The sequence below is a fragment of the Gymnogyps californianus genome, chromosome 1, assembly GCF_018139145.2.
Source record: "Gymnogyps californianus isolate 813 chromosome 1, ASM1813914v2, whole genome shotgun sequence".
NCBI lineage: Eukaryota > Metazoa > Chordata > Aves > Accipitriformes > Cathartidae > Gymnogyps > Gymnogyps californianus.
In genome coordinates, this window is record NC_059471.1 from 179,510,276 (window position 1) to 179,522,210 (window position 11,935).

Consider the following 11,935-nt stretch of genomic DNA (forward strand, 5'->3'; position numbering starts at 1 on the left):
TATTTTGTGATCACCATTGCCAAATAGAGTGAACTTTTGCCCCAGATCCCCAGAGATGCAACAAAAGACTTCTCCCATTCTTTGTGTGCCTGTATGAAGTTGGACACCATTTTTAGCAGTACTTTTTGTTTAACCCAAGCCAGATTAAAATTGATAATTAGAGGTAGTTCAGTCATTTGCAGCTATGCAAGACTTTAATCAAAATGACACTAATAGACTGCACAAAATGCATGAGCCGGTGAAATGTTAATAAAGTCTGCACTGAGGAAGATGAGGGAGAGGTTGCCTGCTATTCTGGGGCAGCTCTCATTCTGAATTAGGCAGCAGCCTCTCTTGTCCCAGGCTTGTACTCTTACTTGAAAGATCTCTCCTTCAGTGTGTACACTGACATGTTCCTCTCTGGGGAAGAACTCATTCCGCTTAACATCGATCACAACCAAACCCCCAACACTCCTAAGTCATAAATGGAGCAGAACTGTCACCTTTTGACCAGCTGTACCAGTGACTTGAGTCCAATCTACACAACTGAACCATAAGATCTAATTAGAAGGCTTTTCCTAAACCATGTATATCACAGCAGGGAAACCCTTTAAGGAAAAGCATGTCTGAACAAAGTGTAAACTACCTGTGTGTTTCTGCTTGTTCCCTTCAATGTGTTAAGTATATGGCTTCCTTAACTTTCTGCAGCTATAGTGTAAGTGGGCCATCACAAGATAAACTCTTTCCCAGGATGGTAATGCTGATACCAACCCTCTTCTCCTAAATCATCCACTTCTGATCACTTTCGTTTCTTAGTGTAATAGTATTTTGCCTCTTTCATTATGTGAAGCTGAGCCTGTACTGATAGGCCTGAGCTAGCCTACATGAAAGGATGTGTTTATCAGGCTGGCTTATCTTATGATTTAAGTTAAAGCAACTAGACCCTGTTTTACATGTCATCATAGACATAGTCATATCCACAGGAGGGTTTCCTGAGATATGGTGACTTACTAGGGCTTGGGTGACTGAGGACTGGGGTAGGTTTATCTGTGATCAATATAATTGGGCCTTACGAAAAACAAACAACAAACTAATTAGTCTTGTGTAGAATTTCTCACTCTCATTTCCAAAAAATGAATGGAAGTTGCATTTACATTATCAAAATGCCACTATAAAAAAAGGCTCTTTTTTAATCACCAGGTTGGGCAAAAAGAGTTGTGTCCACATACTACACAATCTGCTATAAGGAATTTTCAGCACATACTCGTATGTCCTTTGTACTGTGCAATATAGTATGGGAGGGGTGTGGCAGGGAAACAAATATGTGCTCTAGGAAAGAGAATAAAAAAAAGAAATACTTCACTATACAAGAAATATTTTCCACCTGGCTTCAGTATCAGCTGATGTGATGTAAAGAAGGTCAGAAGCACCAGAGATTTAAAAATTCAGAGCAACCAAATGTATTTGCTAACAACAAACTTTAAAAAAGCTGGATGCTGCTGAGATCTCTTTCAACACAGGTAGGGCTGCTGCCTCACCCCAGTTACCTTTTTCCTTATCTTTACTCCTGCTCTTCTGAGTGGGAAAAGAAAGTGTGATCAATTTCTCAGCCAGGTGAAGTCTGTGCTGAGAAGCCTGAAGCCTGTGGAATTTGTCCAGGTGGTAACATCTTATGCCCTTACTAGTTCAAAAGCAGGCTTTATGTTGCAATTTCCTTCAGTAATAAACCAAGGAACTGCAATGCCCTGTCATACATGTGGTAGTTCTCATATTTCCACAGTGATTGCTGCTATAGAAATAAATGGATATGTGCCAAACTGTATTTGCGCAAACAGTCGCTTTAATGCTGGTGTATTTTAGTAAAGAAGGACAAACACAGTGGGGTGTGTCACAGCCGTGCATAATAATTAGTGGTGTACAAGTGTTAAAAAACATCTTGTAAGTGTGGCATTTAAGTGGTAAACCAGGATGGACTATCGGTTTCTCTGCTGTAACTCTGCTTCCTTAGGTGGGGTTGTGCCTGGCATGCTGTGCTAGGTCTGTAGAGCAATCAGGGCTGGAGCAAGGAGACTGGCAAGACCGTGTTGCTCCAAAACAGGTCCTACCTGATGGTTTGGATCTTTCTTTCAACATAGTTCAACTTAAAAACCAGGCCATGTTTAAGGAAAGAATTTTAATCATTAAAATTGGCAGAGTCTATCCACCCATAGTCCCCTGGTGTTAGGTCTCTATCATGCGGTAACAAAAATGTTTTAAAACCAGGGGTGCTGTGGTGAAGTGTTACAGTGCAGATGCAATTGGAGCTAACCTTAATCTTTTAACTGGCTGCCGCTAGGACTTCTTGAGTAAGCCCTTCAGTAGCTGAGCAGGGTGCTGACCCAGCCATGCCAGAAGTGATAGTAAGCAAGTTTAAGGGGTATGCGTACAGAAACAATAGTCTCACCCTTTTCTACAGTGTTGATCCATGCCCTGACACATGCATGCTTCTTCATTCTGGGCTTCCCCTGAGGATCACTGAAAGCCTTTCCTGCTGACTCTCTCCCTTTGGGGCACACAAGGAAACCGACAGCTGAAAGCGCACAGAGAAACTTAATGCCTAACTGTATCCCTAGACATGGGAGAAAGCATTTTCCTTTGCTGTTATGTAACCCCTCATCTGAGCTACAGCAAAACAATGCACCTGGGCATCACCCTTGGGATATTGCAATTAAAACCAAATGTTCATCATGTCCTCTCAAAGCCTCAGAGCACATAAAGGCTGTCCCCTGCTCTCTACATCCTCATATTAGACTAGAGGCAGGTTAAGGTGTCTGACTTTGACTTTACTGTCAGCAACCTACCTCCACGGTGTCTAGATCCTTTATTTGAAGCTCTAATGTAAAAATAAATGTCTCATAACTTTTCTCTACAGGTACAGCTGACCTCTTTACTAACAGGGTAAAGCTTGGCTGGGCAGCAGATGCCTTCCAAGGGCTTGATCAAAACTTGAGCTATACTTTCCCAGAAACAAAAACTTTCCCTTTCCCACCCCTCAAACACCTCCAGATGTGCTTTGTCAAGAAATGCAGGGTACTCTGGACCAAAACAAAACCACTCCTCTATCACCCCACCAAAACAGAGTGGTAGTAAATACACTTTTCCCCCACCAGGGAATGATCAAAGTACCAACTCTCTGTGATAGAGATTAGCTGAATTGTTTAATGTACTAAGTACTCGGGTACAACAATAGCTATACAAGGAATCCTATAAAATAGGATTAGTTTTTAAAATACTGTGTATGTAAGTCTGGGTTTAACTTTTAAGTGTAAATAATGCCATCTGTGAAAGACTGGTTATCTTCCATTCTTTATAAACATTGCCCTTTGCCACCACCTTCTCGTGTTGCTTTTCTTTATCTTTTTTCCCCTTCCTGCTCCTGCTTCTCTACCCTTTCTTTTCTGGATGTCTTTTTGTCAGGCACTGAAGAGAAGTATGGTAGAAGCAGAGGCACTTTCCCAGTTGCTCCAGAGAGCAGTCCAGTCTTGTCTGTAGTTTAGCTATCTCTGTGGTAGGGCGGTTCTTGCTCCTTCTGAGTCTGCTAGCTTTATCTCTCATGCCCAGGGCCATGATTTGGCTGACTTCTCTCCCCTCCTTTCTTTCCCCCCTGCCCTGCTCTGTGTGGTTCCCAAGATGTCTGTCACCCAGAGCTGGAACTGAGCTGCCTGTACAAGACAGGTTCTGTTGCATCCCTTCTTAAATTTAATGAAGTAAATTTATCAAACCTGCAGAGCAGTCTGCTTTCGTGTACTTAGGTGCTGTTTTGAAAGCTACTGGCAATGGAGGAAATTAGGGACCTTTCCCCCCTGGTCAAAGTCCATTTGCTGTAGTGTCTGGAAAAGAACCACTTGGTTACTGGCACAGTATATGCATTTGTGTAACGCAGCTTCCCCTAGCAGATGACCGGATGGTGGCTTGAAAGAGACCAGTAGGAGCTGACAGGCAAAGCTTAGAAAAGTTAGGAACAAATCTGCAATCCTCTTTTTCCCTGTATAAACAGCATGGCAGAATTGCTTGAGTACCAACTCAGAGACCATGGCTGCCTTCAAGTATGACACTTAAAACGGTGTGATCTGCAACTTAGTGGAGTCATGTTTGGCACTACATTGTTTGTTTGGTTGTTTCTCCTGCAATAAACAGCAATTGCCAGCTAACTGGCAAGACACGGTTTGCTCCCAACCAGCAGTTACACCCAGCCCTCCTTGCCCCATCGTGTACCAACCCAGCTCCTGCAGGCAGAGCTCCTGCTGGACAGTGTCTGTGTTCCTGTTTACCTTGACACCCAGAGCAGGATTTGCCACTTAAAATGCACCAATGTGAAAATTCAACAAAATATTAGTGCAGCAAATAGCTGTGGAGAAATATTCATTTTCCCCTGCCTGATTTCACCTACCTTTTACCTTAGCCTGTACCAGTCTGAAAGGAAGGAGATGTTTATGTGCGACACCCGGTTCATCTAGTAATGTCACTCCATGTTCCTCACTTTAGGAAAAAAAAAAATAATTCTTTGCAATATTTCTACTTTAGTGGTGCAAGACTCATTCTAAAAGATACTGAGATGCTGTAGCTCTGAGTCAGAGCCTGCAGTGATTTACCAGGCTTTGTTCTTGGAGATAAAGTAGAGATAAATTATCTCCAGAGCACATCTAGTTGCAAGTCTTGATTTGTTCCCATCCCAGCCAGGGCTTAGGAACCCTACAGTGCCCTGGAAAGTATGGTCCAGTGAACACTGTACTAGTGGTTTCTGGGGTAGAATAGGACTGTTCTTAACTCACTGGAGCTGGAACTTGTCACTGTTTTGCCTAAATCTGGTAGAGTAGACTAAAGGGAGATGTCCTGCCAGCTTTCATGACCTATACAAACTTACATGAACAAAAATACCTATTAAGCTTTTTCTCTGCCATTGCCTTTCCTTGATCCAAAGTCTGCATCCAAATGTCCTTCTATCTCTTTTTCTAAGGATTTATATATACCTGTTTGTTTTGCCCAATGCCTGTGTTCATGGCATTAAAATAAAGCAATGTAGCAGAGAATATAACAGAAGTGTCTATGGGGCCTCTCTTGATCCTGTATTAAAGCTGACTTCCCATAAAAGGGGATCAACAAGAAAAAATCCTGCTCTGTAGCACCCTGGAAAACATGAAAGGTGTCTCTTTCCTTTCTTCTGAACCATCACTGCCAAGTGGTGATGCACAGCACTTGATGCTTATGTGCAGGGCCCAGGGTCCCTCGGGCATCAACACAGAGCTGACTCTGCAGTGCAACTGAGATAATGCAGTGGTGAGTTTCCAAGCCCATGTGATCTTTAACAGGCAGCCTGTGCAGTTTTAGGTTTTGATATCCATGTGCCTTATCCATGCAGGATTTAAGCAGTGCAGCTGACACAGTCAGTTTCCCATTACAGAAAAAGCTCTGGTTGATAGGGTTTAAAACCCTTGTGAAAATCCTCCAGTGACTCCTTTCATCTATGAAATTACTTCAAATATATTTAGGGGAGAGCATAAAATAAACCAGTGTTGACCGGAATGCTCTTGTATGCCTTGTATGTCTGTGTAATCCAGTATGAAAAACCTTTAAGTGTAAGGTGGTGGGTCTTTTTGGGTTTTTTTGGTTTTTTTTTTTTCTTCTTCCATAGCAGACTTAAAATCTATGCTTCTTTATACAGACTGTTGGGAGGGAAATCCTGCTCCATCTGATAGACTTCCTGGTGACCAGCTATAGACGTGACCCAGTTATTACTCGGTTACTCAATAATACCCGGATTCATATCATGCCAACAATGAATCCTGATGGATTTGAAGCTACAAAAGTGCCTGATTGCTATTACACACAAGGAAGGTAAGGGTGGCTTAGGAGGGTGGGAGCAAGTAAAGGAAATGGGTGGGGAGTAGTAATCAGGAGATAGCCAAGAGACTGAATCATACTTGGTGGAGAGGATAGCCTAGAGGATGTGTTAGGGCTAATTTTGGCCTGTGCTGTTCTGAAGACACACTGTTACGGCATAGAATTTTTGGAAGACCGAGTCAGACTGGTGTTTATATGTGGTGCCGCTAGAGAAAATTGGTTAGAATGGTATAATGACCTAACCTTTTAGGCAGGAGACCCAGATTGCAAATAGAAGTACAATTACCTATTTAGACCTTCAGGGTGCTACAAAAAAAGATGAAAAACTCCACCCACAGGGATCTATTTCAATTGGAGAACTCTGTAACCCTTCGTAATGAGAAAAAGGTGTGTCTAAGCTTGTTGAATGGACTTCTAGAAACGTGTTTAATGATCGTGTTGAATGCAGATCTAGTAAGAGGGACGAGATAATGCAAGCAGAGCTAGCTATAATAGGTGCTGTGCTAATAGTAGTGCTAGGAAAAAAACTTATGCAGAAGAAAATGTAACCTAGCATTGCATCCTGTGCTACTCTTGCATTCTTTAATGTAACTATTGCAGAGACCAAAAAGGGGAGGAAAAGTTTAATAAGCTAGAAGAGGGAAGAAGAGGAGAGAGTGAGAGAATGGGAAGAAATGCCAAAGGGACCAAGTTGGAATGTGCAGAAAAAGCAAACTCATGAGCCAAAAGTTCTCTTGGATCACTGGCCATGGCAACGTCGGAAGCAAGTGAAAAGGTAGTTTAGGTAGTTTAGTTCTCTAGGTGACCAGTGTAGGCCCTCCTTTTTATTAGGAAAGAAATTTATTTCTCAGCAAATAGATAGGACTTTTATGGAGGGTGGTATTTTTTTATCCCCTCACTGTCAAATAGACAGAGTTTAAAAACTAATACAGCTGATGCTAAATACCCTCTCTACTCTTGGACTGATTTGTCTGAGTGAAAAAGGAAGAAAGCATTTGCACAGGCTGGACCTTCAGGTACAGGGAGAAGAGAATATATCCTGTGTTTCAGTCAGATTTTTTGCTCTATGTCCAGAGTGACAGCAGTGTAAGGGACACAGCCATCCAGTAGTTACCCTGGTCTTCTATACAAGTGGGAAAAACACATACAGAAGGACAACATCCTCTTTATCTGGCTTAGGTTTTTCTAATACATGTATGTGTAGGTGTGTGCATGCTATATGCACATTAAATATTATTCACTGTTTCCACCTGAAATACAATAGAAAATTGTTTTATTGTGTCCTATGAAAATTCCAGTGCTGCCAGAAAGCAAACTAAAGTCCATCTTCTTAATGCTTGAGAAGATTTGCAATGGTCATCTTGCCTGTTTCCTGAAGACACTACCATGCCACAGATCTTAAGGACTGGGAGGCTGGTGATGTGGAAGTGTCTACAGGCAAAACAGTAATGGGAATGTCTTCTCTCTTTCTAAGGTACAATAAGAATGGAGAAGATCTGAACAGAAACTTTCCTGATGCCTTTGAAAATAACAACGCTAGCATTCAGCCGGAGACTCAAGCAGTAATGAACTGGATAAAAAATGAAACGTTTGTTCTTTCAGCCAACTTGCATGGGGGTGCCCTGGTTGCCAGTTACACCTTTGATAATGGTAACTCAGGTAAGCTAGTAACAAACTCTCTTCTCCACAGCTGATTTGGTTTAGGAACATTAGCTGTACCAAAGCAAAATTTATAAGGATTTCTGCAAGGTTTTTCCAGGTTTTGAGCTGGGATGGGCAGGCTTTGATAAACCCCATCAAAATTCACTGCCTGATAGGGCTATTTGGGAGGTGTTTATCCTGTATGTAAGCCAGCACTGTATGTTTTACCAGTAATGAGAGTTACATGATGGCTATCTTTATTCTGCAGTTACCGGCTCTTTGAAAGGCTATAGCAGGTCTCCAGATGATGATGTCTTTATTCACCTGGCAAAAACGTATTCTTTCAACCACGCCAGCATGTACAAAGGGACTGGGTGTGACAACAGACACACCTTTCCAGAAGGCATTACCAACGGGTATTCGTGGTACCAGCTGGAAGGTAAGAATGTGATATTTTTTTCAGCTGCTTCACATATGATGTTCTCACTTTCTCCTGCCATCTTTGACGATGAAAGGGCTGTGATTTTGCCCAGAGTAGAGGGTTGATGAGGGGCGTAAGCCAACGCATTCACGCGGATTCTCTGAGCAGGACCTGGGTGTTTGCGGACTCTCCCAATCAGCAGCTACACAAGTGAATGAGGCAGTCTCTGCTGTCTGGCTGCTTCTGCACCCTTTCTTAAGGCCTGCATAGTTGTATAGATTATGCACGCGCGCACGCACCGGTGTGGCACCAAGGTCTTGTCCTTTCAGAAAGAAAACCAATCTTCTGTTCATTTATCATCCTTTTTTTTTTTAATGTTTGATCACCAAAATAAATGTTTTCGTTACTGTTTATGTGTAGCCAAATAGAATGTGGGTCCTGTGTACTGTGGCACTGTGTGTTGCTTTCACAGTCTGAATTCTAAGCCTTAAAAGGCTCTTAGGATGGCTTTGGCAGGGGCAAACTCTATGCCAGCCTATGCATTTATCTGCCTCTATTTAGTTGGGAGCGCTTGAATGTATCTAAGTCAAAGACCCACCCTTCCTCAGCCATAATAGTCATCATTCCCGAAATGCCACTGTGGTTTAGAAAACAACACTCTTACATGTTACTAGAGTAATTAAGCTGGTTTTCCACTGGAGGCAGTAAATACAAGTGTGGCATTGAGGAATAATTTATCTGATTTACTTTTCTTACAGGTGTGATGCAAGTACCAACATTTTAACGCTCCTGTTTTTCTTCTAGCTTGAACTTGGTGTTTCTTTGCAGCTGAACACTGTTTTATTTCACTTTTAAGGTGGAATGCAAGATTACAACTATGTCTGGGGACAATGTTTTGAAATTACATTGGAGCTGTCATGCTGTAAATATCCTCCAGCAGACCAGCTGGAAAGGTTCTGGAGAGACAACAAAGCTGCTCTGATCGAATATATAAAACAAGTACATCTAGGTGGGTACGCGAATGGGGAAGGGAGCTAAAGCTGAGGCCAGGCCGGTGGGCAAAGTGGGAACTCCTTGGCAGCTTGGGTCAGTGTCAGAGCTCACAGGTGAAGAGCTCTGATGTGAACTTGGGAGCTATCGCTTCTGAACAGCAAGTGCTACAAGGCCAGGGATGGGTAAGGGAGGAGAACTTATGGGTGTGTCAGGTGTGGGGCGATGGGCACTGCCACAGTGGTGCAGGGGGCTTAAAATGTGCTGGGGCAGGAGCAAGGGACAGGCCCCTGGGGCCCGTCTTACCCTACACCCCCCTCAGGGAGTCCGCTTTCCTGAGCGGCCTTGGGGCAGTTGTTTCTTTCAGAAGTCTCTAAATATGTGTGTGTGGGCACGCGCGTGTGCACAATGTTTCACGGGTCTTTGCTGCTTGGATTTTGTTTTTTTGTAAGGCTTTTCTAGGTGTCATTTTGACTTCACAGTTGGAAGAGAGCTGCTGCTTAGCAAAGCAGTGGTACTTTACAGTGAGTTGAAGGGTTTGCACAGATCTGTTGCTTATCTTGCATTTTGTTGCCCCGAATGTCTGAGTGCTGTTTTGTCTTTGCTTAATGCCAGCGCTGCCTTGAAGGTGGTGTGTGAGAATTTAGGGAAACTACTTCATAAGCAGACATTGTTGGTATTCTGCCATTGGGAAGTACTAGATGAGAAGCTGGCTTATTTTAAATTTAAAAGGGGGGGGGGCCCAAAAAAACCCCAAACCAGTACTGAAGGTTGAAGCCCTTCAGTAAAAGACACGTACAATAAGTATATATGATGCTTTCAGCAAATGAGATTTAGAAGCAGAGATTACAATGCTGCTTTCTAACTTAATGTGAGGGTAAACTATTAACAACAACAAAGGATTTTCTGGTTTAATTCCCTTCAGTAAGGTACAAGTGACTAGAGATATTACTAGATGTGCTTGAAATCAGTGCAATAGCCTTTGAGTGCATCCAGCAAACAAATAGTCTTTCTCAGAGAAGGAGGCTCACCACAGTTACAGGTTGTGATCTTTCTCTCCTCTCCCTTTTCCATAGGTGTCAAGGGTCAAGTTACTGATAAAAATGGGAATCCTATTCCCAATGCCATCGTGGAAGCCAAAGGCAGGCCTCATGTCTGCCCCTACAGAACAAATGAACACGGGGAGTACTTTCTTCTCCTTTTGCCTGGGACGTACGTGATCAATGTAAGTGTGCAGCCTTACTGAATTATTGTTTCTAATTGCATTGAGTTCCTGAGCACAGTGAGACCGCATGCTTGTAGACCAATGAGCTGAACTTGCTCGTCATATACAGGAGCTGTAAAGACTCTTCAGCAGATTGAAAAGAAAACAGTATCGTAAAACGTGAGTCAGCAGAAAGGAAGGTTTTTGATACAGTAAGATCTCGAGTCCACAGAATGGCTAGAGATAAGCACTCATCTGACCTGGATGGTGGAGCCAGCTGGGATGAGCGTCTGGACCACGGTGACACCAGCTTGGGGTGTTTGAAACAAACCGCAGAGCTCTTGAAGCGTGAGGAGGTGGAGGCTGGGATCCACGTCGCCCCAGGCAGCCACGGGCTGACAGTCACCTCCATCAGTGACAGTTACTTCCTTGGGTGGAAATGGCTTCTCTGTCGGTAGCTGGTATTGGAGAACACCTGTGCAGCGTGGGCTCTGCCTGCTGCCAGCCAAGGGCTTATGCTTAAGCGTAATTGCAGGATTCCCTCTCTTGTACAGCATGTGGTGCCCCCCCCCCTTATAAATAAATATTCTATTACTGTTTCTGTCTCATGTTTTGGGGGGTTTAGTCTTACTGCTCTAACATGAAAAATTTACTCTTTTCTCATTGTGTTCTCAAACTTATGTTTAGAACACTTTTTCCTATACGTTGGAAGTGTAAATAAGCACATTAGGCAATGATTGTTTGACAGCTGAACTCAACGTTTCAAACCAAGTAAGAAAGCTTTCATGTTTGCTCCTAGGCTACTGTACCGGGATTTAAATCGATGCTGGAGACGGTGGAAATACCCGACAATACTGGTAACTTCAGTGCTTTGAAACATGACTTCTCTTTCTCAGAAGTCTCTATCGGATCAAGAGCTGCTTCATGTCCCAAAACCCCCCTCTACCAAGAGCTTGAACGGGCTTCAGCTGCAGTAAAACCAACTCTCCATATCTTGGTTTTAATGACCGTTATGCTTGTAATTTTCAAATAAAGTCAGGAACAATGATGTGACACGGCAAGGCAAAATCTTCCTGCACAAATGTGGCTTTTCAGACAAGGAACTGTGTATACAAAAGAATGTATGTTTTTATAAACCAAGTTCTCAGATTTACAATCATGTTTATTGTATTTTGTAAAATACTGGCTTGACAGTCAAATGTTTTACTTTATTATAATAGACTATCATATTTTTCTACATAAGTATTTTACTGTAAAGAAATTCTGTACAGCCTATGGAGATACCTGTAGAATTTTGATGCAGAAAGTACCAATACATTCTGAAGAATTTGCCTGAGTTCAAAAAAGCCTCAGATTGTACTGCAAATGTTTCACGCAAGCTCAGGTTCCTCGCTGAACCAACAGCTCATGTGCCACACACCTGTAAGCCCTGAGCTCAATCCTAATTTCTCATAATAAAGCCACTGCTATAAATGAGGAATGGCATTTTTGCATATGCTCTTTCTTACCTCGACAGATGGGACTGCTCAGGGATGAAATAAGGTAAAGAAAGACCAGTAACACAGACACGTTGTAAGACAAGAAGAGGGAAGTGAAGTGTATGTATGTGAGCTGTTGAAAACAACGTGGAAACAGTCATGGACAGCTTTATACCATTGCTGTTGTCCATTTTTTACTGAACTCGGTATGGAACAGAACCGCATCCAATTCAGAATTTTTTAATCCAGATAGTTTTAGCAATGGCCTTAGAGTGTTTAAGTATGTTTCACAGCCCCGTTACTACGCTGTCTGGACCGTGTCTAACAAACCTGTGGCAGGCA

The 11,935-nt window shown here is 42.7% G+C and overlaps 1 protein-coding gene across 1 annotated transcript in view; it reads left to right on the forward strand.

The window, feature by feature from the left end:
- CPM (carboxypeptidase M) overlaps positions 1–11,591 on the forward strand; it is a 35,270-nt gene extending 23,679 nt beyond the window's left edge. Inside the window, exons 4-9 of the mRNA XM_050903293.1 lie at positions 5,681–5,853; positions 7,334–7,518; positions 7,769–7,939; positions 8,778–8,930; positions 9,988–10,136; positions 10,915–11,591. Of these exons, the coding sequence (XP_050759250.1) occupies positions 5,681–5,853; positions 7,334–7,518; positions 7,769–7,939; positions 8,778–8,930; positions 9,988–10,136; positions 10,915–11,148 (1,065 nt within the window). The 3' untranslated portion in view covers positions 11,149–11,591. The remainder of the gene's footprint in view (positions 1–5,680; positions 5,854–7,333; positions 7,519–7,768; positions 7,940–8,777; positions 8,931–9,987; positions 10,137–10,914) is intronic.
- Positions 11,592–11,935: the final 344 nt, after the last annotated feature.